A 26,531-nucleotide genomic window follows, 5' to 3' on the forward strand; every position below is an offset into this window, starting at 1 on the left:
CTTTCAAGTACGCCTTCGTGTTTTTCGGAACACCATTTCTGGCACTTTGAGACTTTGCATTTTTCGACCTGCCACCCTGTTGAGCAAAATGATGGTCGGGAACAAGGAGGGCTGGTCAAAGAGAAACGCGCTCATGCGTTGCCAGAGCATGTGTGGAACAGATTACGCGGACACACGTGAAGTACTTGAACGGAAGAAACGAGAGCGCGATCGTCGTGCACTGACTTCCTACGGTGGCTGCTTTCCCGCACAGCTCGGTTCTTTCGCTACAGCGGCGCGCCGGTCTGCCGCGCTCGTTGTCCCGCGCGATGTTTCAAGCGGATATCACGCCGCAATCACCGAAGCGCGTGTGCGCCTCGTGTGTATCTCTTTGACCCGCGATTCGCCTTCGCTACAATCACAGCGATTTTTCGCGGCCCGCTTTCGACTTGAGCGCGCGGGCTAGGCTGGGCTGTTCGGCGCGAAATGCAGGGAAGCCCAACCCCGCCAAGAAAACTTTCGAAAGGGGCGGCTCTATTACGCACCGTTCGCGAACAGTTTCCCAATGACTGCCGCTGGCCTGCTCAGGGTTCGCAATGGTGCGCCCCCCCCCCCCCCCCACCTCTTTCTTTCCTCCACTGCAGCACTTCGTTCGAGGCGAAGCCTTGCACCGACGCGCGTAGCCAGTCGCCCGTGGCCGGCGCGGAACCGGAAATTGGACGCGCCTGCCGCTGCTGCTCTTGTTGCAAGCGCGTTCTCGTGTTTTTTTTTCTCGTCCTTTTCTTTCTTTTTTCTGGCGTTCTCTCACTTTCGAGGCCTCTCCCTTTACGGTGACTCGCTTTTCTTTCTTCCTTGAGAGCCGCTCATTGCGCAGGGCTGGTCAAAAAGCGGCGCGCTGGCTCCTCGAGCGAGTAGTCGCGCGCTCCTTTTCTCCAAGGTTAGAGCGCGCAACCGGCGCAGAGAAGGGAAACGGTGACTGCGGGCGCCGGCGCTCGCCTTCGGTCATCGCGCGAAGAAACGAAAAAAAAAAAAAATTATCGAGGAAGCCAGCGTCGTGAGGCGCGACGCGTGACAAGCGCGAGTCGACGCTCTTTGTGCGGAAGGCAGCAGCCAGAGAGAGGGGTGTGCGTGTACTGCGTTGTTCCGGGTCTCTTACCTAACTGTTGAACAAATACCTGGCCGCATCTGTGCAATGACCGAAAGAGGTCTCCGGGCCTTCGGTTTCGCTCCAGGAGCTTGCCGCACGCAGTTAAAAGCGCGAGGAATAACGTCGAGTACGCGCCTTCGGTAGCACCGAGTACCGAGTTGCACGCCCGCATCACAACCGGCACAACTCTGCCGTATGGGCGACGGCCACGATAGTTAGCCACAAGGTTTTTTCCAAATAGTACGAATAATCCATCATTCCTTCTCTAACTTACATGTATACATGTTGTGGTATAGGCCCTTCGCACGTCCGCGCGGAAATCATGCTCGCGACTGTTAATCAGCAGGTTCGCTTTTTCACGCCAAGGCCCAGGAGAGCGTAACCATTCCTTTCAAGCTTCATCGTTTTCGTCCTTCGTCATTAGAGCGGTCGAACACAGCCTTACTGCCATTACCGTTTGATGCACAGAGTTTCCTAGAGAAATTGCCGGAGAGAACTCTGGCGATAGAGTCTAAGGAAGCCGCAAATATGGCGATGCGCCAGAACGAGCCCTTGCGATGGATTTCTAAATTTTTATCAGGTCGCAAAATATTTGTGCAGACAGGTGAAGGAAAGAATGCTGGATATGTTGTCAAACAGGGACTACCACAGGAAGCGTACTCAGCCCTCTTATTTTTAACTGTGTCAAGGTTGATTTAACAAAAAAACTGCCATGGCAGTTAAGATTTTCACTGTATGAAAATGAAAGAAAAAGAAAACTCGAGAACGAGGTCAATGCGATCGTGACTGTACTTCGCAGACTTGCAGGCACATCATGGGGCGGATTAGTATCCTCCATGCTGACTGTTTACAACGCATTAATACGACCAAAAAACTGCGTATTCCGCGCCCATCTTACATGAACTTTCCCACACGTCAGACAAGGGAATTTAAAGACTTTAAGCTAGAGGAATACGCATATGTCTAGGAGTTCCACGAGCGACTTCTAGCTGTCTTGTAATAGCTGAGGCTCGATAATCACTGTTTCCAGTTATGAGAACTGGAAAAACACGGCGACATGTCTTCAAACATATCATAAAAGGCACCCATTGGCTATAGACATAATGAAACGAGATAGAAGTTATTCTCATAAAGATATTCGAGAAAATGTTCATATATTGCCAACAAATTAATTTTGGAACTCAGATGTCGAATATCCTTAATGGCTCCTTACTCTTAGAAAAATCGAATTGTCAGTAGATGGGATATTCAGAAAAAGAGACATGTTCATTCAAGCTGCTCAGCAACTAACGATTTACCAGATATATATGCAGTATTCAGGATACAGACACGTCTATACAGAGATGGCTCCAGTACAGCAACCTCTTCAACTTCAGCATTCATTATACCACACCTCAATAAACAACAATCATTTAAGCTATTTCGCGCGACTTCGTCCACAGTGGCTGAATTATTCGCAATCCTATGTGCGATAAAATTTATAGCGTCAGTAAGAGATGCGCAAAAATGGGTAATTTTCAGCGATTCACAGGCGGCTCTAACATCACTCTGCAGCACAAACGGAAAAACAGCCAGTGATAGTATAATATACGAAACACTTAAGGACCTCACAAAGGCTAGCGAAGCGAAGCATGAAATTGCATTTCAGTAGATGTCAGGGCACTGTGCCATTCCTGGCAACACAGCAGCCGATGAAGCAGCCCGACAAGCACACCTCAAAGATGATGTGGTTCCGCTCCCAGTATCAAAGAATGAGTTTCGCTGTATTATAGGGATAACGTCTTTAAAATACGTAAACACACGCGGTTTGACGAGAATTCGAAGAGCTCGGATTTGTATCATAGTGATCCCTTTATGGAATTCAAATTTCCATTGTCATTAGACAGAAATATGGAAACCCTTATACATCGATTAAGGCTAGGCAGTGCCTACACAAAACATTTCTTGCATAGAATTGGGCATGCGGATACCCGCGAATATGATTGTAGATTTGTAGACGAAGATATATGCATCACCTCCTTCTAGATTGCTCACATCACGATACTCCAAGACGCCGACTTACATCAACCCTAATTGCATTAGATCGTAGACCTTTCAGTTTAAAGAAACTTTTGGGTCCTTGGCCAACAACGGCCTTGCAGAAGAGCACTTTAAAAGCACTAAAAACTTTTCCCGAAGACAAAGGCACTGTTGGCCGCTATTAACGCTTTTAATGTTCCTTTCATTTCAATGTCGCTGTATGTATGTATGTATGTATGTATGTATGTATGTATGTATGTATGTATGTATGTATGTATGTATGTATGTATGTATGTATGTATGTATGTATGTATGTATGTATGGATTATATTACGTTGACTGTTCTGTTGTGACTATAAGTGATAATGCATTTACGCGATGTATGTACCACCCGCTGACTAGAGACTGCACTATTAGGCGACAGTATCAGTTGCATTTTTGAGACTTTCTTCTACAGAACTGTCAACTCATTTAACTTGTATATTGTATTTACCGTATATTTCTTACGTCATACTGTTACTGTGAAAACGTTGCTTGACAAGTTCTGGGGCTTGTATGAAGAAGTTATTTAATATGTAATCTTGAACCCTGTGTGTTGAAGGCTGGACCCATTCAAGAGCTGAGTAGCCGGCGCCTTAAATTGTGCGTCAACATATTTTTATATAATATCAAGAAAGAAATGAATGGCGGGTAGTACATACAGATTTGCCAACCTTCTTCCTTCTGGTTTTAAACGGCGTCGTGATTTCACAAATTGGTCTTTTTCAACAATGTATTTCTTTATATACGCGACAGTTTACAATGAATACACATAATAATAATAATATTTGGGGTTTTACGTGCCAAAACCACTTTCTGATTATGAGGCACGCCGTAGTGGAGGACTCCGGAAATTTTGACCACCTGGGGTTCTTTAACGTGCACCTAAATCTAAGCACACGGGTGTTTTCGCATTTCGCCCCCATCGAAATGCGGCCGCCGTGGCCGGGATTCGATCCCGCGACCTCGTGCTCAGCAGCCCAACACCATAGCCACTGAGCAACCACGGCGGGTAATGAATACACATGTACACGGGACCAAATTACGTTGCTGCGCTTAGGAAGCTATGATTTAGAAGTTGCGATTGCTTTGAAACTTCGGAATTAAAGCGTGATATGTAACGGTATGGGATCGTTTGAAATCACAATCACGAATATTAGACAAATTCATGCATTCTAATCTACATTTCCTTGATAGCCGAGCAATGGCAGCGTCAGAGTTCCTTCATTTGTAATTTTTGTGGGAAACTCTGCAGCTTGATGCGCCATGCACCAGGTGTAACGTATGGAGGGAAAAAAGAAAGAACAAAATGGGATGAAACGGACTGGTGAAGTTTGCAGCCGCACATTTATCTTCCATTTTATTCTTTCTTACCATCCATGACCGAATGAGTGATCGCAGACATAACGGCGGCTCGGCGGCGTCCAAGCCAACGATGAATAGGGAATAGAACATAAGACGATACTCTTCTTTTCAAAATAAGGCCCTTGAACATGTAAAATTGAATGTGAAAGCTTGCTTCTCGAAAAAAGGAAAAAAAAAAGAAAGAGAATTTTAGTAGCTACGCAATGTGATGACGCTAAGCTATGGACACGTGAGGCTACTGCATAATGGTTTAGCAAACCATATTAAACACTATCCTAAGCGTGAGAGGACTAGCCCCCTACCCCTCCCTTCCTATATGGTGGAAGGGGGAGGGGGTCATCGCAATACAGAAATCCCAAATATTGATCTGGCGCCGGCTGTCGATCATCCCCCAATGTCAACCAGGGTTGGTATTAACAAAACCTTTGTACGCTATAGAATTGTTCGTAAGAGCAAGTACCAGCCAATTTTGATATGAACACATCATTTGCGGAGGCGGCCAGTCGATGACCAGTTCACTTATGAATGAACACGTTCGCGAATCCGGTCCCAGGTACTTCTGTGCTTGGCCATTTTCACCTCCGCCTTTCCCTTTACCTTCAGGCAGGCTTCATCGTCGTTTTAACCGGTCGGCGCACATTGAAACTGGTGTGCCGATAGTATACACAACAGCGCCTGAAGCAGCGCTCATGTTCAAGCATCATCAACTTTCCTGAAATTTATCGACACGCCGAGCGCTCCCATGTAACAGGCATATAGCTGACAACTTTGGCTGTACACCAGGAGACGATAGCGGAATTGCGACACAGGTCAACGCTGCCTTCGTGACGGCGTACTGATGTTAGCGGCAAAACCAGCAGAGCGTAAGAAATCGTGCACGCAGGAAAGAGCTGACAGGAATAGTTGAACGACTAGTGCTTTCATTTCGAAGCCAGACTCAGCAAGGAATAAGTGCTGGGCGAGCTGGTACATGGGTCAACTAAGATGAAAACCAGCGAAAAAAAAAACGCACATACAGAAACAAAGAGCCAACATCGTCCTGTGTACCCCTTGTTTCTGTTTTTTTCATTGGTTTTCATCTTAGTTGAGGAGAGAAAAACAGAAGAAAGGAAGGGAGGTTATATAGAAGTAGAAATCCGGTTTGGCACTCTACGCTGGGGAGAGAGCGGGAGGGGGGGAGTTAAACAGATGGGAGAGGGAGAAGGAAAGGGAGCACCGACGCGCAATCACAGCCGGTCGCTATCCTTCCATACTATCGCGGCACAGTAGCATTCGTAGCACTAGACTCAGGTTACTACCGCTTGCTTCATCTTAGTAAAACTAGACATGGGCTACAAGGAGAGCCTTAGTGAGCGGTAGTGGATCGATTTCGATCACGCACTGCTCTTCGAAGCGCGCCGAAACCTCAGCACACTGCTGTTTCTTGCATCAGGTCCAGCTGAAGAGCCAGGGCTCGAACCACCAGGGATCGAACTGGCAGCCTCGTGCTCGTCGGCGCAACCACTGCGGAGTCGCAGACAAGTGGAATCGCTTGTCGTCGTCAGTGCTGCCATTTGAGCGCGTCGTTACCGTGCCGTTCCTCCGATGGAGACCCTTTCGACACGCCCAACATTTCTTTTTCGCACTGACGTAATCCACGACCGTCGTGGAGGAAGAATTGGTTTCCGCTGCCCTTTCGAAGTGACGCGTGCGTCGTCGCACTGAGAATCCGCATTCTCTGCTGGTGGCGCTTCGGTTCTTTTCTTTCCGAAACCGCGTCGCAGCAACCTTCGAGGAGGCGAGCAGAGGGCGGCTTCCCCTGAGAGCAGCCGCTTTGTCGGGGGCGCGATGCGTATCGGCAGCGAGGCGAGCGAACCGATACGGCGCGCGTCCTTCGGGCCGAACCTTTGTTCCGGCCGACAATGGCGCGCGCGTCGCGTGCGGCTCGCGTGGCGGACAATGGTCCTCCCGAGGGGGCGACTTTTTAAACTGGGCCACGACGTTGTTGCGTCAAGCGCGCGGTGCCACCACTTTCGCCGCGGCCCGCGCCTCGAAACTGGGCCGGCGCGGCCGGACCCGGGCCTCGTCGGAGCGCCTCCGCCCTTGGCGGCCCCCGCTCCTCTCTAATGACCGCCCGGCGCACAACAACAACACTGCTCGGGGAAAGCCGGCCGACGTGCGACACAGAAGCCGTTCGCCTCGCTCGCCGACCGGTGAATCTTAACTCGGGCCGCGCCCATGCGCAGCCGCCGAGGAAGTCCGGTGGTGCGAGAAGCCCGTATCGCCCGTCTCGCTTTCGGGCGAGCGAGCACCACTTTACCCCGGTATACGATTAATCGTGCAGAAACGGCGCGGAATGTCGAAATTCCGTATTTTTCAGTGCCAGTATTATAGTCGTCACAATTGACATTTCGCTGTGTGAATCCGACCGAAGCCCGCCAGGTCGGTTTGTCGGACTGTAATTCGGCAACCCAACTGGCGCGGACTCCGGGACGAATCGAGGGGCCGCCGAGGCGGGTCAGTGCACGTTTATACGTTCGATGGTTTCACTCTCTCGGCCCGCTTGCGATCGTGTGCGGATTACTACGCCAAGCTTCTGGGTGAATCCGTTTTAGCTCTGTTAATTCACACAAGACTAGCGCGGCGAAGGCCGTACAATTGTCGCTCACCAAGCCAGTTGATCTCAGCTACATATGCTGCATCAGGACGCGCAAGGCGCTAAGCGCAGCACTATAGAAGCAGGAATTAATCGAGATGATCGGAGGCGAGATATCGGTGGTGCTGACGTGCTGTAGTGGGGGAGCTGGGAGAGGCGCGCTTCCGACGTGAATCATCGTCGTGATAACAAAGTAATGCAGTTACCAGAACACCGGCAGGGTCACATTTAACGTATGCCTATGTGCGGCGACCACTCCTCCATGAGTGAGTGGACCGCATGGACAGATGCACTGCAATATTTCAACGTGTAGTCTGATGTAATACAAGTGTACCGGCCTGAAACAGACAACACTATGCTGGCGATATGATTATACAGTTTAAATATATCCTCGACTTCGTCTCTTCTGCCTCTGGCTCTGACGTTTATGTTACGTGATAATTCGCTGAAACTAACAGCGTTTGTGAAGCTCCATAGCACGATCTGAATAAGTCAACGGTGTAGAACTATACATGCAACAAAGATACAAAGCGAGAAGAATTAAAACCAAGGAAAGTTTATAGTAGCAGTTTGAAACGTTCATTGTGTTAAAAATTTAAAAAAAAAGCAGGGAAGGGAGGGAAGGGAACGGGGATGAGTAGAGGCTAAGGTGGGGGAGGGGGTAGCTGAGGGGCTGTGTTTGGAAACGCGGGAGCTGTCATTGGATCCGACACCCGGGCTGTGTTGTAGGCGGAAATGAATAAATATTTGCCGTCATTTCAGTGTTGTGGAATAATATAGCATTCTATGCCATGCGATTCAGCAATATTGTACTATAGATAACTAAATATCCATCTCATATGTGTTCACTGGCCTGTTGGTATTAGGTTACTCTTATCGGCATTGCTGGACACCATTTTAGCTTCTCTCTTTATCCTTTCTTTCTTCCTTCTTGAAACCAGGCCACAAAAAATTGTCGCCGCCAAGAAATATACTGTTTTTATGTGCGAGAAAGAAGAAAACGCCAATTTCTTGGCTATTATCTTATACTTTACGATCATCGGCGTTAGCTTTGATTGCACCTTTACAATTGGCCGTAATCTCGAGTGACTTGGAGAATCCGGGGCTGACGGAACGGTTGCGCTTGCAGGTTTTCCTTGAACTGAGCCGTGGCTCTGCTGGGGGCCGCCAGGAGCTCCGGCTCGCCTGCCTCGAGTCTCTGGAGCCACCGAACAGCGCGCCACTGTCTCATGCGTCCGCCAACGGTGAGTGCTGCTGCTCCTCTTGCACTCGCCTCGGTGATCTGCGGCGGAGTTCCCTGCTCCAAGAGGACGCTTCCTTGATTGCCTCTGCCAAGGTCTTCCTGTCCCGTCGCGAATGCAAACACGCTCTATGCGCTCCCGTGAAGGCGGCGTTTACAACGCGATCATGACACTGTTCACGTCGATACTACTCAGAAAAAAAAAAAGGGATCAATATAAACTTTCTGTGGTGAAAGACAACATATTATTGTATCATATACACTACACATGGTATTACCTTGTCATGACCGACCGACTCATGGATAAATTAGCGGCTAAACATTGGTACAAGCTGCAATTTTCGCGACTGCGACATTTGCTTTTGCACCGGTCTAAGTTACACAGGATTAAAAATAATTTCAGCGCGTTGCTTTGGTGAGAGGCAGTCATATAATTTGATATGATGGGATGGGTAAATAAGTAGCTGACTTTGTTCTAGCAATTAGTGAATGAAATTTTCTTTTTTACAATCGGTAATTCAAGCTAGAATACGGTATATAAGAAGTATTGCCGTTCCTTAAGGATGCTGTTAGAATAAAGTAAGGTACAGATAAAAAAGAAAGAAATTAAGCTTTGTAGTAGAACAAATGTTGGAAGTCATACACAAGGTATCTTCATACAGGGAGCCAGGCCCAAACTACCAGGCTTACCCCGCCCGTCGCAAACGCCTTATTAACTATTATTAGTTTTTGTCGGACTTACTTCGTGAAATTTATAAAAATTAAATTATGGGGTTTTACGTGCCAAAACCACTTTTTGATTATGAGGCACGCCGTAGCGGAGGACTCCGGAAATTTCGGCCACCTGGGGTTCCTTAACGTGCACCTAAATATAAGTACACGGGTGTTTTCGCATTTCGCCCCCATCGATATGATCTCGAGGCGGGGATTCGATCCCGCGACCTCGAGATCAGTAGCCTAACACCATAGCCACTGAGCAACCATGGCGGGTCCGTGAAATCTATAACCCACTCAGAACATGTAGGTACAGGTTGGTGGCTCAAGCCCAGGCGTAATCTGCTGTCATCGGCATGTATTTTTACCATTGTTATTTCCTTCGAATCCCATCTCGTGTATTTATTATCAATAGTTCAATAGTAAGTTTAATTCTGTTTCGGTCAGGTCCTTTGATGATCCGGGCTAATAATATGGCTTCGGTCATTGTTCAAACGCGCAGAGCCTGTACGGGATGTGGTCTGTAAGTGTTGTCCGGTAGTGGCGGCCATCGCAAGCGCAGTACTGAAAGTGAACAGACGAGCTCCTTGTAGCCCCGCTTGCAGTGCAGGCAGCGCATGATCCGCAACCGTCGGGTTCTTCCGGGCGGAAATGTCGCCGCGCTCAACGACAGCTGACTCGGAACTCCATTTAAGCGACTCCATATACCTGCGGCGTTGCCGAACAGGCCAAGACTGTTCTCGCTATACGCACACCGTTCACGCATGGCCGAACGCCGCTCTCGTCGTCCTTCGGGCGGCGGCGACGGCAGCCCTCTCTCCTTGAAGTCCGAACTGCCGTCGACCCAAAGGCCGGCATCTCCGGTGAAGACCGTTGGGACCAGCGTGCCGTGATCGACGTCGCACGGGGGGTCCGTCGCGTATCAGTGATCGCGTACACCGCGAGAGAACACGTGCGTCTCGCGCACTCGAGTGCGCACCGAGACACATCGCGCGCATACAGTGTTCACGCGAAGAGATGACTCGGAACGACGCCACGCACGTCAGGTGAAGAGCCGCGGTGTGACTTGTTGCTGCTGGCGCGTCAGCCCACGCCTTTGTCGACTGCACGGACGCCCTACTGCCTCACTTGCCATTCGCGGAGCTGTATATGGGAAGAAGCCAGAACGAAGAGAAGACTCGTCAGGAACACTAGGGAAGGAGGCAAAGAAAACAAAAAAAGAACTCGAATTCTGGGTTCTTAGGCGCGAACCACGATCCTCAGAACCTGGTGTTCTTTAACGAGCACCTAAATCTAAGTTCACGAGCGTCTTTTGCGTTTACCCCACCATAAAAATGTGGTCGTCGTGGTCGGGATCGAACCCGAGACCTCCAGCTCAGCAGCTCAACGCTATAGCCACTATGCTACCGCGGTGGGTGGAAGACAAAGAGTACAAGGAGTATGAGAGAAAAAAAGGAATTAAGAGAAAGCTAAGCAAGAAATCTCGCCAAGACTGAACCTTAATCAAATTGGGTGCGCGTGTTATTAGAGGACTCGGCTTCGAAACGCCATAAACGTTATCATTTTATCCGTCTAGTGCTAAACTCCGTCTTTACCAGACTGTGTTTCACCTATCTGGCACATTTATTCCAGGGTAGAAGCTTCGAAAGACGAAGCCGTTACGCTGACCTAGTCACCTCACAGCCCGACCACAACAACATGTAAATCGCCGCTTTCTTGAATAGTGAATTTCTTAATCTTGGTACGCGACAAGAGTTAATTGCTGATTGTCGTCTGTGACAAAGCGAGAAAGGCGCTGCCAGCGGTCGGACGATTCATGTGATTGCGTCTTCAGCAGGTTGAGGCCATCGGGTGTTAGAATCCTGAAAATTCAATTGTGGTCATTGCCGAGCAGCGCCAGGTGGAAGAGTCGACAACCAAGCATTCCGTGAAATGTTACTTAGCGCTAATCCTAAGTAATGAGACTGCTTGCTCTTACAGGACCTGCGCGGCCCAAAAATGTCTGGCTGTGAACTTCTGACATTAGCATACAGCCGTTATCGAAGCTGAATTCGGCCAATAATAGGAGTTGAAAACAGTTTTATTCAAGAATCCTGAAGAAATGTGGCAAGTGTGAGCTATGAATCTTCGTTGAAATGTATCGTTACTATTCCTGATGTCATAATTGTGTTTTTAATACTTCGTGCACATCGGTACTCCAACAGTTTACATTTTGTTACCCTGGTTTCTTAATTATTCTTGTTTTACTAGGGCCTGTATATGTGAACTATTTGAGTATTTGTCAATTTTATTCTCACGATCTTGCTCCTGGCTTACGTCCCGTAATAGGTGCGTGGCATAGTTGTGAATAATAATCATATTCATCATCATCATCATCATCATCACCATCATCATCATCATCATCATCATCACCATCATCATTAATAGAGCGTTAGTTAGAAAGAAGCAGCGCCGCGGACGCAATGCGACAAATTTACGCTCTTGGATGCAGGAAATGTTGGCGCAACACGAGTACAATATTGCCAGTGCATTTTTGCGTCGTGCATTCATATGTCCGAGACTAGGGATCTTAAGAACGTGGCTGAAAAGCTTAAATCATACAGTAAAAGCGAGGACGTCGGAGTCGCAGTAAGTGGTAAGAAAAACCCACGGGCGACGCATTTTGATGGAGGCGAAATGCGAAAACGCCCGTGTTCGATGCATTGGGTGCACGTTGAAAAAAAAAGATACCCAAAGGTGGTCGAAATCCAACCAGCCCCCCACGCCCCTAATATGGCGTGCCTCTTCATCATGTCGGGGGTTGAGCATATGAAACCCCAGAATTAATCAAATATTTTTAATAAGAGAAAGAAGTAGTGTTAGTGAAGCAGTATAGCGTAGGCACAACCTTAGATCTCACATGCGATAGCCTTGCGTTATTTCAACGTGTGCCCTCGCTCATTATGAGCCGCGCTCCATTTGTCACGCCGCTGTCCTTCCGTGCAAACAAATCAGCGTCGCCGTGGAGCCCACGGCACTCACACCGCACCGCACACCGGCGCTGTATCATAAGGCATTGCACAGCTCCCCTTATGGCGCCATTCAGCTACAGACGCCTTTCGTTGTTTCTAAATAGAGGCCCAAGAACCTTCCAGTTTAATCAACTGGAATAGCGCTCTAAACTTAGCTGACAAGAAATAAAATACAGATAGTAGTATTCCATCTATATAGATAGTGCCTCAGCTGTCAGGACTTCTGCACTACAGTTAAGAATATTCACAACACAATTTTGCCATAAAGTGCGTATGCACAGGAAATCGTAAGTATACGTGTCGTCTATAATGCACGCTTCGCACGTTTCGACATGCCAGAAACACATCCCTTGTAATTGAGTGCAGGCTAAGAAAGCACACTGTCTTCGCACATTCGAGCGGAAACACGCTCGACCGGAAGCTGTCTGGGGCCGCAGAAGTGCACCGCTATCGTTGCGCGCGTGTATGACAGGTACGCATACGCTGATGGCGCAATCTGTTCCTCGCCGCCGTCGGAATCATGGCAGGTCGGTTCCGGCTGAGTCAGACGTATCTGTTACTTAATTAAGTATTAATTATTTATTACTTATTCGTTAATTCCATCAGTAAAATTTAAGCCCACTGAGGAGAGGCTCAACAGACCGACTGACTCGTGTCATTTCAAATTTAGAAAACACGCCCGCTGAATTTCTACCTCTGCAACTTCTTGAAATGTCGCATGCGGCCAAGAGCAATACGAACACGAGGACTTGGAGTCGGGAGAGCGGAATAGCGGCCCCGGTAATCCCCGTCTCTACAGCAGCAGGAAAAGGGCTGCGCTGCGGCCGTTCGGAGAATTGTTTCGCCACGATGGGCTACATGGTCACTCGGGAACGAGAACTGCTCGGATGCTTCGTTCAACCATTCAAGGGCGATGCTAATACAGTAAACCCGGGGAGTTAAACATCTAGACAGCGTCACCGAAGCTGTTGCTTGCTTACAACGCTGATCAATTGTTTTTATTGCCCCCCAACCGGCGATTCATTCTGCAGAAAAACACGGCCACAAGCAAAATTTCATTATACAGACAGCTACTACCTTTTTATGTCCAGTATAGAAAAGCGCATACGCCGCCGCAGGGCCTGTGAAACACCTTCTTTGTGCGACTGATCAGTTACATACAGTATGAGGATACGAGTTACGGTAATTATGCGGGATGCAGTAAGTAGTGGTCGAAGACGAGTTCTAGAATTGCGTATACTATACGCCAGCTCCGTTAAGTGAGCACCAGCCTAGTGACGAGCGCGTCCTTTCTTAGTTCTGGAGCGCCGAATAGCGGTGACTGGAGACGGCGCATTGACAAGGTGGTCGGTCCTGGCCGACCTTAAACAATGCTTACCGGGTCATTTCCTTTAATTTTCTGGGGAGGGGGGGGGGGGAGCGCACCAATGAACCTACACGCGATGACAATCTCAGAATGGCCGTGGCAAATACATCGTTGCCCATTTCAGAGCGAATTTGCACAGATGCGCCATTAAACTAAGTTATCTCATTGTGCATGACGTCACGACGGAGGCAGGCTTCGTTCACTACCGGTGTCACTGCAACGTAGTGTGTTTTGGAGTGCAGAGGCAGAAACGCCAGATGCAGTGCTGTCTGTTGGCCGGAGCTCCTTCTGAATTCTTAGGTTGTTACTCAGTGCGTGCGGGCTACGAACGTCTTGGGCTAACTGATCGATCACGAGGCAATGCGCCAAAGACGCTCAGCTTTCTTAGGTGGTGCCATTAGGCTTGTGGAGCGAAGGAACAATCTTTGTAACTCTCGATTATTTATTTTCTATTGTATTCCGTGAACAGACAGACCGTTCTTTTGCATATAGTATACAGGATTACGTTTCATCTTGAGCCGATAAGCGGACATACGCGGTCACAGTCACGTAACGCGCTATTTTTATGGCCCCAAGTAATATTCCAAGTACCTCCCAACTCCCATGATCTTCATATGTTCAGCCATCGATAACTGTGCCATGAGATTGCGATTTATCACCGATGTCATATGATGGCAAACACTATGACTTTGTACAAGGTCATAATGGGGAAAGTCACATCTAGTGGAGCGTGGTTCTTCGCTTCGTCATCCAGATATATACTTTCTAAAGTGGTTCTTTCCCACTTTAACTCCGACAGCATGCAGTTAGACGCTCGAAACAAGGTCCTTCCGTCCTTTCCGTTACGCTATTTTTGTCATGGATGTCACGTCATCATGTCGTCATCATGTCGTAATCAGGTCATCTCCTCACCATCGGCTTCACCTTGACCACGTATGGCGAAAAAAAGCAGACCTGTGCCCACCTCCGCCACTGCTGATTGAACCCACGCGGTTATATGCAGCTGTGAGCCGGAGGCTCTGTGTGTATGTGTGTGTGTGTGCGTCTGTGTGTGTGCGGGGGGGGGGGGGAGGTTTGCTTTTTTTTCATTTTCTCTCTCTCACCTATCGCAACCCTGTGCTCCTCCCCCGGTACAGGGCAGCCAACCGGAGATAATCTCTAGTTAACCTCTCTGTCTTTCCTTTTCCTCTCTCTCTATATATATATATCTCTCTCTTTGCGCACTTATCTGTGGCGCAGCGTTTGCGCTTGGAGATTAGTGTGGGTTATTGTGCGCCGCGTAGAGCCTGAGATTCGTGGTGCCTGTGCATGTATTTTGGAGGCCACGTCGTTGTGCGCATCGCAAGTTGTGCTTAAGAGGATGGCAAGTTCCGCTGTGAAAGCCTGCTGTTCCCGCAGTAAACGAGGTCAGCGCCGGAAAAATTGCTGATGTCTACACATGTTTTATTTTATTCTTCTGGTTATACCGTTCTCGTTTTCTTTTGTAGTCGTAACATTATGACGAACGCGCATATATTCCCCTAAATACCTCCTGCGCTTTCGGCAACACTGATGTCGAAGATCTCACGGACGATAAACGCGGACACGCCCAACTCGGAGACAGCGCTCCAACTGCGCTTTTGGACCTCGTTCGCAGCACGTAATTGTACGCCTTCGCGAGTCTACGGCTTTCCCTCTCCTATGCCATTGTTGTACGCGACCTCTGCAGTCGCCATCGCCGTCTGTGCTGCTTTTGTCCAAGTGTTAACGTTCGCGACTATCATACTGTGCCAACAGCTGTAATAAAAGATTCATTTGGCAGCCTGCGCCTCGCAAGATATCTCTGATCCTACACGAATCAAATCTCGCACGATTTAGTCAATTCTCACCAATAGTGGCACTGCCATCGATGTTCGTAATCTCCAGTTTGCCCGCTGAGGGTTTGGAAGGCTGTGTCACTGCCACCACTACCACTACGGACGTCAGAGTTCGAATTTCCAGGTGTGAATCACACCGTCAATTTTATATTATTGCGCTCCCCTGGTCTTAATGCTATTTTGATGGCAATGAATGAAAAGTGAGTTTTATCAAATTAATTTTTGTATTTCTAAACTACTCCTCAGAAGTACTGTGGCGCTTTTTCCTGCTTTACTATTGCACCTATATTGATGCACATGTACAGTACATAGAACTCAGAATACGCAAGAAGCCAAGGAAGGGAGGAATATATATATATATATATATATATATATATCTTGCACCATGCCTCACAAATGTCATTGTATAATTTGTTCACGAATGCAAAAAAAAAAATACATTTTCCCGAGTGTGTATATATATATATATATATATATATATATATATATATATATATATATATATATATATATACACACACTCGGGAAAACGTTTTTTTTTTTTGCATTCGTGAACAAATTATACAATGACACTTGTGAGGCATGGTGCAAGATCCGCCAGGGTAGCTCAGTGACATTGCGCTGCTGAGCACGAGGTCGCGGATTCGATTGCAGTCACGGTTCGATGCCAGTCGCGGCGGCCGCATTCCGGTGGAGGCAGAATGCAAACTTCGCTCAACCATCGTGCATTTTGTGAACTTCAAAGAACCAGATGGTGACTAATTATTCCGGACACCCTCGAAACGGCGTGTCTCATAATCAGATCGTGGTTTTGGCACATAAGGCCACAGAATATAACTACAATTTATTAAATTTAATAATTAGGAATAACGCGAGGAATGCCGGAGCTCTACAGCGCATAGCTCTTACAACGCAATACGCGCTCACTAAAACACATTGTGCCGGCACGCAAACTTTCCATTTAAATATTAATGAAGCCAAAGTGTGCGCAGTATACTATAGAAGTGAACGTTGCTGCCGTGGCGGGTCGATCGGCTCGTTGGCGGAGCCCACCCCTGCGAGCAATACTTCTCCGTCGCTAGTCAGGGGCTCCCAGTCGAGTGCCTCGATCGGGCGCGCGCCGCTCTCTCGCGCGCGCCCCGCTCCGGGAGTCGTGGCCCGTGGCCAACAGGGTCGGCGCTCGGGTGGCGGATGTGCCTTCGGCGGCGGCGGCCGGGCACAGGTGCGCCGCTGCCCCGCGCAGGTCCGGCAGCTGGCGTCGGCGTCAGCCGAGCGTCCCGGCCTCGGGCGGGCGCGGCGGCCAGTGGTCCGTAACCGCCGGTTCCGCCGCCGACGCTGGCAGCTGCGCCAGCTGGGTGCCTGCCCCCTTCGACGTCGACCGGAGTGGGACGGGGTCAATCCCTCCTTCCTCTCGAGCGCTTTCGCCGCGCTGTCCACCGACTCCTCCTTCCCGCCGGTCAAGAAACGGTTCTTCCCGGTGGCCGCTCCGAGACTCCCGGAAAGGGACAGACTCGCCCTCGCTGCCGCACGGCCGCGCTTGCTTACGTTTGCCCTCGCGGCAGACGACACTACCCGCCGAAATGGTCAGCCTGCCCCCCCTTCTGGATTTTAGCTTCTCACCGGTCGTGTGACCATCTTAAAGAGACCCTCTCGGCGGACTTACTTAGACACGTGGTACAGAACGTGAGCTAGGAGGAAGGTAGGATAATGATGGGGCAACACAATGCGCCTACTGTCAACGCTCGTTTACGGTTTGTTTTTCCAATGAGGAGTTGAACGTAATAAACGGGAAGGCAACAAATATGTAAGCAGAAGAAAATTGCACTCTGTTGCGTCAAGGCGCCACTGAGATTTAATGAACCGAGGTGTGTGACAGCAAACGAGGGACATAACGAGGAAAAGCAAGTCGTGTGATGGGCAGTCAGGCTGAAGTACGCGAAGGGTAGCGAACGAGAGAGAGTGAGGATAAAAACGCCGAACAACGCATTGACAGCAAACTCATTTCCCTGCTTCGTAACGCGTGGCAGATACCCGATATTCCTAAGACTGATCTCATTAGCCTATATCACATACATACATACATACGTACATACACACACACACACACACACACACACACACACACACACACACACACACACATACATACATACACATACATACATACATACATACATACATACATACATACATACATACATACATACATACATACATACATACATACATACATACATACATACATACACACACACACACACACACACACATACATACATACATACATACATACATACATACATACATACATACATACATACATACATACATACATACATACATACATACATACATACATTATTGCTCCCCATGCCATGCCTTGTAACCTCTGTATCTCCGTTATTCTCTAGATTGTCCGAACAAAAGAACACCTCGGCAATTGGCCGTGCAGTACGAAATGCTTGACTGTGCATATCACTGATTGTTCAGTGATGCGGACCGACGCAAGTATTCGCGGAAACATAGAGAGGATGAGAACAAGATATCTCAGCGCAAGTGACATCTAGGTTAACTTAGACGGCCTGCGCAGCTCGTGCCGAACTTAATCTAATTACGTCTATGTATAATCGTCACTCGACGATCTGGTTTGGCGCATAATGCTTAAATAAAGCAACTGCACGACCAGTTGGGACATCGCGGGCCAGTTCGCTATAGTTGGGAACTGAGGTCACCTCTCCTAAATGTAGCACACGTGGACTGAAATTCCGCTTCTTTGGCCAAACTCTTAGCAACTGAGCAGCGTCAGGTGCTGAGTGAACGTTACTCTACTCGACAACGCGATTTCAGTGGCCCGAATGCAAGACGCCGGGAGCCCCACCCGGGACTGATGGGGGAGGGCGGTATGATTCAGGGTGCCCAGTAGTTCTCGGCGCCAGGAGCGAGGCATGGAGCGGGAAGTGTGACTTGCACGGTGAAAGGTGTCTCATGCACTCTAATTTTGGATCCGGCGACCGGGCAAAAGGAATAATCGCCGATTACCTGTCAACCGTAACCAGCTCCACACCACTGCGAGTTAGGGCGCTCACTGCCCGTCGGTGCGCTTATAAGCGCTGCCGAGAGCATGCAGGAGTTTTGTACCTGCCGAGAAAAAAATAAGTGCTTGCTACCAGTGGGTCTGGCTGCTACAGGCGTAAACTTGGAGGTCGCTGTGCGCTGGCGACTCACCGAGGTTGTTGCAAAAGCGCTGTAGACATGTTTCTTTTTTATTTCTTTTTTTTCCTTCAGCTAACATTACATTTGCCAGAGTTCTTGCACAATATTGGAAAACGTGCAAGGACGACGTGCAGGCGAGGTATACACGCTTGCAAGCAGATGAGTTGTGGTAGCCCACACTGCTCCTGTACCGCGTTAGCCATCTCTTATTAAGAGCCTCCCGTCAATTCTCATTCCCAGGGGGAACATTACCCGTTCGCCCCTGCACTCGCTATGCATTCACCGCTGGCACTGAAATAGGACCATTGCCTGCTCTGAGTGGTCATTCAACGGACGCATACCATCTCTTTCAAAGCAGTTATTCCGGACTGACGGCAGTGCGAGCCGGAATATTTAAAAGTTTATCTGCACCCGCTTGGTAAAATAAAATATATAATGAGATTGTGCAGCACGAATGACGACAGAAAACTTTGCTTTATGGGCAGTGGTATATGCTAATATATATATATATATATATATATATATATATATATATATATATATATATATATATATATATATATATATATATATATATATATATATATATATATACTGCCCTGAACGACTGAAGGATAACCTAACATGACTGGCCGAATGTCTGTCTGACATAAGCGTCAAGTACATTTCGAAGTTCCCGGTACAGCAACTTTTATTTCAGAAAGGACAAGTGGTGTTAGAGAGCTGACTGAACGACGACGAATGCATTCTTTCAACACACACTGCGCTCAATTAAACGCCTCAAATGTGTGCCTTTTCATCAACTGAATAAGTACCGACAGGTTGGTCTTGTTCGTTTATATTGTTGAAAATTTAATTGAGCATTGCGTTTATTTCTTCCCTACAAGAAAATTGGGGAAAGGACCCCGGACTATAAATGCTACGAAAGCGTAGCCTGCTGCTAAACATACTCGCAGTGCTCGTCAAAGTCATGATCACACCAGTTTAGTTTTTAATTTTTATTCAATACGTGCTGTTGCCTTAGTTTCACGTTTTAGTGTCTTGTTATATTTCATATTTCCTCATATATTTTTTAGTCCTCAGCCTATTCTCATTCTCCGAGTAGCGTTTCCAATTCCTTTGTTACAAAGAGGGCGTGATATGTTAAAATAAATATTGCGAATTCAAGCCAGGAGTAGCGCTTTATTTCACTCAATGTAGACGAAGAATCTTTGACACCATTCATTCCTAAAACAGTTATAACGGCAGGCTCGCCTTAGTCTCCTCGCTTGCTGACAGGTAGCTTTAATAGTATGCAATTTGAGAGCACTTTTATATGATACCATGTTTGTTTATTTTTCTGTGGATGTACGATAGTTATTGTGCGTAGCTCTAGTGTTCGCAGTTGTAACCACGCTGGATGTGGTGCTCTGGGCGTGCATTGCTTTATTTTTTTTTTCTTTCATCTTGAATGTAAAGAAACAGGACATTCAACGGCACAGAAAAAGGCCTTATTTATCCAATAATTTCCTTCGTTGCAGTGATTGCCGGCCTATTTCGCGGCTCCGCACACATTGAACGCGTTCTCTCCTTTCCCTTGGCTTCTCTGCCAAGCAGCACTGGCGCACCGAAAGCGCGGCGCCAGGAGCGCACGAATATGAAAGATGCGAGGGAGGGCGCCCATGTTGCGTCGTGCTTGATTGCAGACCTGCTTCACTATACGCTTCTCCCGGAAACGGCCGCTGGTCGACAGAAATAGTTTTCGGGCACAATTCCAACGGAAACGCAGTGTCGCGAATGAGTACAACGCAGACTAGAGGGCAAAGAAGAAAACCTAATCGCCCGTTTATGTGTGTGTGTGCCTCGATGAGTTTGTAGGCACAGGAAGCGCACCACACAAGGCGCGCCTCATTTGCTGGAGGCCTACGGCAGAAAATCGGCTCCTGGTTTTACATGCGCTTTCGGGTAGATATGCACTACCGGCATACCGGTTGAGCCGATAGAAAGGCGATCGACCACGCCTCGGCGAAAGCACACTCCGTTCTATGCCGACTTCGTCTTGACGAAATACAGCGTTTATTCAGAAGCTTACAAGCCACATCATGCACGTGACGATCGAATTATAGCATCTGTACGTTCGTGGCTGACACCGCGCCTGTACCGCATGGTAGTTCGCGAAATAAACTTTCAATCGCAAGTGAGAGCCCACACTGCATACTTCTGCATTCAAGTCCCACCGTTGCGCTGTTCTTTCTATGTATGCTCCTGGAGTAGGCAAATCAACTTCGAAAACACCCGCGTACTTAGATTTAGATGCACGTTAAAGAACCCCAGGTGGTCGAGATTTCCGAAGTCCTCCACTACGGCGTGCCTCATAATCAGACAGTGGTTTTGGCACGTAAAACCCCATAATTTAGTTTTTAATTTTCTTAAAGTTAACTTCGAACCGCTTTCGACACCGCGGAGGTGTAGATTAAGGGAAAAAAGTATGTGACCAGTGTCACCAAGCGTGCTTTCATTACTTCATCGTTCGCCGAGCTCTCAGGTGAATTCAACATTCATAAACACTCCTTCCCTTCTTTCCCTCCCTTTCTCCTTCGAAAGAAAGAAGACGAAAGAAAAAACGCGATACTTTCGTGTTCAGTACAGATATCTCAAGGAAAGAAGCGCAGAAATGGCAGTAGAACGGATCAGACATGTCCCTTCTGACTGCAAATATCAGGAGTGCATACTGCAAGCTCTTGTTTCCGCAATCAAACATTGAGGCGTTTGGAGGGCGCCTGCAGGATCCACTACCTCTCTGAAAGAAAAATGTTAGGATTGGCATACTTCCGTTAAATAGGTGGCAAAACATTGTTAAAAGTAAGCCATCATCAGCTGAGCGGTACAGCGTCCCCGTGAATAATGAATTGCGATTATTAAGTTCCACCATCGGCCTAAAGACCCTTAAAAAAAGTCTTGCCACTCGCATTACGCACAGCTGACGATGGAGCACATAATTTGCAGCGTTTTTCTACACGGAGAACATGCATCAACCTGAGGCCTTGATAATAGCCGCTTAACGCCACTCCAGACAGCATACGACTAAATCACCGCAGAGTACACACACTGCGCCTATGCACAACAAAGGTCGTGCGGAAGTTGAAATGGACTGCGAAAATACTTTTGTTTGTGAGCGGACCGATCACAAGAAACGCAAAGCAAGAAGCACTACTAAAGGTCGTCATTATCTCCTCGCTAGCGGAGAGATTGCGGCCTTCCAAAGAATGCATGCGCTGAGGCGATTGGAAGACAAGCTGTTCGTGGAATGAAGCGCAATCGGCCGCCGTATTTAGGCGATGGGTGTCGCAGAACGTTGTTCCTGCGTAGCTTGACTGTGCACATGTTCTGTACTGCTATCTTGCGGGTCCCCCGGTCTCACCAATACCCTGCATCTATGCGCTAACTCGGTCTTACGTCACGAGCACAATTGCGCGATATCCGAACGTAAGATTTGCATGTGAAGACGATATGCATTGGCTCTCGTATTTTATTTTTTCTGAAACAAAAGGACAAGAACGATATTTAGCCACACAATGGTGATAGCTACTTCTTTTCGCAAAGCTGTAATTCTGTTCCTGTCTTTAGTGTATCTGTGACGTGTCGACTAAGCATGACTTGACTATAACCTCGAGTTTGTTTAAGCGATGTTTCAATACCACTCCCATTCATTTGACGTTAATTCCGTGTGAAGGGGAGTCGGCCCCACATTACGGAGTCAACATTTCGTAAAAAGTATATATATATAAAAAAATAAGTAGTAAGTGTAAGAATATAAGAAACAGAGGAAGTTTACAACAAACGGAGTATAACAACAAGTATAACAACAACAAGTATAACAAACGGAGGAGGAGGAAGAAACTTAAGCGCGAAGATAGCAAAAAGAGTACATGTAGTATCGGTCGTCATAACTGGCCAGCGAATGGGCACCGACCCATCCAAAACCCTTCCTTGAATGCGAAATTTCAGTTGATTTTGACTGAGGTGCAGCTTACGCCAGCTTTATCTTCACATTACTCTGTTGCACAATTTCCGTGGCCTGGAGTCTGAGCTCAGCGAATGATGTATGCTTCGTCATGCACACCTCCAGCTTTCCAACTTTGGTTAGGCGAAATGCACTGCTAGTTTTCTTCTGTGCTATGAGTGCCGGTGACATATCTTTAGGCTTTAGAACAGCGTTACCCATATGCAATTTTTTTTTCTATAGCATGTTCGGTGAAATAAGGCTATTGCAGAATGAAGAGTATACTATACAATCTGTGAGAATTAAACTGTAAACCTTCCTGCATAAAAAGAAGAAAAAGTCCGGAAACATGCACGGTGTGTCGTTGCTATCTTGGTACTTCACTTAACAAAGTGGGTCTACAAATTGGATCTATGGTCCACACCATAGATCTATGTCTGACTTCATTGAACACAACTAACTATATCGAACATGCATCACACATATTATGCCGCAGGGCAAACTTTCCATTGAAAAGAAGAACAGCATTCGATACTCTTATCTTAGTGCCTCATCATCCTCCTAACTGAGAATTCCCGCTGTTGTCAGAATAAAAATTGGGAGGCGAAACGTGCGGGTGAGTCACGCTCGTCCTTGGTACGTTTACAGCGCGTGCACGCAGAGGAAAAGAGAAAAGGGAGAGACGTCCACGGACACGCTTTATCCACACAAATTTATGCATCATATTCCACATTTTCCCTTATTATATGGAATCTTGCGCAGCATCAAGGTTGCTCAGGCGCAATAATAAAATAGAAATATGTTTTTGTTTATGCTCGGCAGATGGTGGATTTAACGCCAATAGTGGCACTCGTGACCAGTTAAGGAATTCGCATCACGTCTTCAACTTGGCGGAGTGTTTGTGATGCGGATTAACACTTTTCTTTCTTAGTGCGATTAGCACACTTAGCCTATGTCAGTCTATTTGAGTCCATATATATAGCCGCCTTACTACGCGCATCGCTTTAAAAATGAATCGTTTAACATTTCTGCGCCGCTGGGCGGATTTTCACCCGCGCCACACGGGTCATACAGGCACAGCAGCCCGACGCTTTAGCGTTGTGCCACGAATGCCCGCGGGCAGCGAGATATAAGACAGTTTAAGTATAGCGTAAAACGCTTGCGTTAGCGTGCGACGCAACGCTAACGCAAAGAAAGGCTGCACTGGGTGGCACATGGTGTTTTAGAATAGCGGAACGGAGAAAAGCGCTAACCTTAACGCAAACATATACGGCGCCATCTAGATGTAAAAACACGAAGTACTGGAAAGCCACACGAAATGTGGAGCTGATTCAATGCATAATCCGCAAGTGTATCCCTAAGTCAACCTTATCCAAAGCCACAGTTGCTGCGTCAATTACGCATGTAGGTGTTTGGTTTCAGTGTTGTTTTGTCGAGAGTCGCGAAACACACCGATTATTCTTAGCATGCCGCCATTGAGTGTTCTGTGGGACCCATATCACCTGTCCTTTTTAAGTTGGGATGACATAGACGCCCTCGTGCTTCGGGAACGAGAGTGACCGCGCAGGTTGTACGTGTCCTCAAGAAGCGGCCTGTTCAACATCGAGGCTATTCCGGAGGGGACGTTTCGCCGGCAATTTCGCTTCGAGAAAGCGGATTTTCGACTTCTTTCCACTTTATTGCAACGGACGCCCATCCTGACGTCTGTCCGAATGGTTTCAAGGCCAAAACTTCATTCAGGAGGTTCATGTCGTCGTCCTTAGTAAAGCGCGCACGCATTGTGACCACAGCACCGACCACACTACGTTGTTTTGCCGCGGAAAACGTGACATGCATCGGCTTGACATGCGACTTTACACCAAGCGAACGAGCGAGATACACTTGGGCGCCATCTCGAGGCGGATACAGCAAACATGAGCAAACATAAGCAAACCTTCTCGTTAAGCCTACTGCGCCGCTTATCGAGAACGTATATCGTAAACAACGCCCATTTGTCACCTGTGCGACGCTGTCGAAGCATCGTCACACAAATCTAAAGCAAACACGAGCATTAGTGGGGAACGAATGAGCCGAACAGTGCAGGCCGACGACTCGATAGATCCGAAGCGGCAGCTCTCACTTCGACTGGCGCCGCCATGTTGCCGTACGTAGGGCTCCCCTTGCGTGCGTTAGCGTTCCCCGCTAAATCTCGAAAATAGCGTACGTGCATAAGAGCTCCAGCACGGTTTACGTACAGCGCATGCGCTGTGTGGTGCACGCAACGCTAACGCTAACTCTTTGCGTTTGCTGATTTACGCTATACTAAAGCTGTCTATTGTTTTCAGCGTCAGAACGCACCGGCGCGTAACCGGTGCAATCTCGGATGCAGCGCAATACGAAATGGACTTGAGGGCGCGACGCTAGATGGCGCAGCTTGTCCAGAGTGATGTCGACATAAGAATGAGACAATTAGGGCATTTGTGGAAAGAAATCAGGAAAGACACCGAAAAGGCCAGATCTGTTACAGACATGGTTAACCATACAAGGTAGATATAGAGGTCTTAAGGAAGGGAGGTAAGATTTGGGAGAATGAGACAACATGATAAGATTGGCAAACATGTATAGATTACCTGATTAACGCAAGCAAGCTATGCGGCTATTTGTCACCGCCCCGTTTCGAAGGGGATGCAAAAAAAAAAAAAACATCCCCATCATGATGATAACCATCATCATCGAAGCGCAAGAGAGGAGCCTGGCTACGTACGCGACTCAACCCCTGCAAGCACCGGCGTGCCACCGGTGCAATCTCGGAGGTCACGCAAAGGGAAGGGGACTTGGCAGGCGCGCCGCTAGGGGCACGGTGTATACAGAGGGAAGACAGGCTGCAGCACGCGGCTCACACGTGTCGCGTTTCGGCGGTCGCATAGCGGTGCGTCGATATACATTGCTTGAATGCTAATGACATTAACATCAGCAGTCATCGTGAGATGGGTTCTGCCAAAACTTCATTTCCATACACAAGAACGCACAGTTCAGAACGCCACAAGTGTGCATACAATCTGTACAAATACCCAAATCTCTTTGCTCCACAACTGGTGTTCCATAAGCAGTGCTCGGTTGAAGGTCGCCGTGCGCCAAGCTGTTGAGGCCTCTAGCGCGAGCAGCCGCGGCCATCCTTTATTAATACTTTCTTTTCGTGCAGCGAGCGTCGGCGGCTGGGCGAGCCAGTTGGGGCCCGGTCATTGCGGAGGCCGTCGCCTTCGCGGCGCATACCGCGCCCGCTGCTGGTGCGGCAGAAGGACGCCTGGCCAGCGCCAATAACAGGCCACGTGTCTTTCCGCGTCCCGATAGTTTCCTGCCCTTATTTTGCCAGGCGGCTCCAGTGAAGCACAACCGATTCATTAAAAGCACTCGCCTCGACCAAAAATGCTGCGGCGGGCGTCAACAATAACGGCTCCCGGCGCACCGAATACAGCGCGCACAATGGGTCGACGTCGCCGCGCAACGCTGCGCGCGGCCTCCTTGGAATTGGCCGAGAAAACGGGTCTTCTCTGGAACCGATGCGCTTTCGCTCCTATACGGGGGTCTCTGGTCCGAGTCGGCCGCTTCCGGAGCGCCGCCTTTCTTTCGCAGCCCGGGCGCTGCTGAAATGGGAGCTAAAGGCTTCGGCTTTTTTTTTTTTTTTGGCTATGGACGGTTTCCTTAGTGCTGCACAAACAGCGCGAATTGACCGTACGTCGTGAATCTATAAGGAGGGGCTGGAGCATTGAAGCGGCGCCGGCTATCCCGCGTCTCAAGATTTCAAGTAAAAAAGACCCACACATTCGCTGCGTCATGTTATAACAGTCCCAGGTGTACAACCTCACACAGCAATAGCACAAATCAGGAAGACTGCGGAGCCCGCGGTCTCAGTCGCACGTAGACAAGCATGAAAATATGGAAGCGCCGTGATTTAATGCGGAATCCTGTTCTAGCTGGTTGCATGC

The 26,531-nt window shown here is 48.2% G+C and overlaps 1 protein-coding gene across 1 annotated transcript in view; it reads left to right on the forward strand.

Moving 5' to 3' along the window:
- The window catches only part of LOC142575214 (uncharacterized), a 234,826-nt gene that overhangs the window by 103,917 nt on the left and 104,378 nt on the right, over positions 1 to 26,531 (forward strand). Inside the window, exon 4 of the mRNA XM_075684351.1 lies at positions 8,314 to 8,428. Within this exon, the coding sequence (XP_075540466.1) occupies positions 8,314 to 8,428 (115 nt within the window). The remainder of the gene's footprint in view (positions 1 to 8,313; positions 8,429 to 26,531) is intronic.

Source organism: Dermacentor variabilis, chromosome 3 (assembly GCF_050947875.1).
Source record: "Dermacentor variabilis isolate Ectoservices chromosome 3, ASM5094787v1, whole genome shotgun sequence".
Classification (NCBI taxonomy): Eukaryota; Metazoa; Arthropoda; class Arachnida; order Ixodida; family Ixodidae; genus Dermacentor; species Dermacentor variabilis.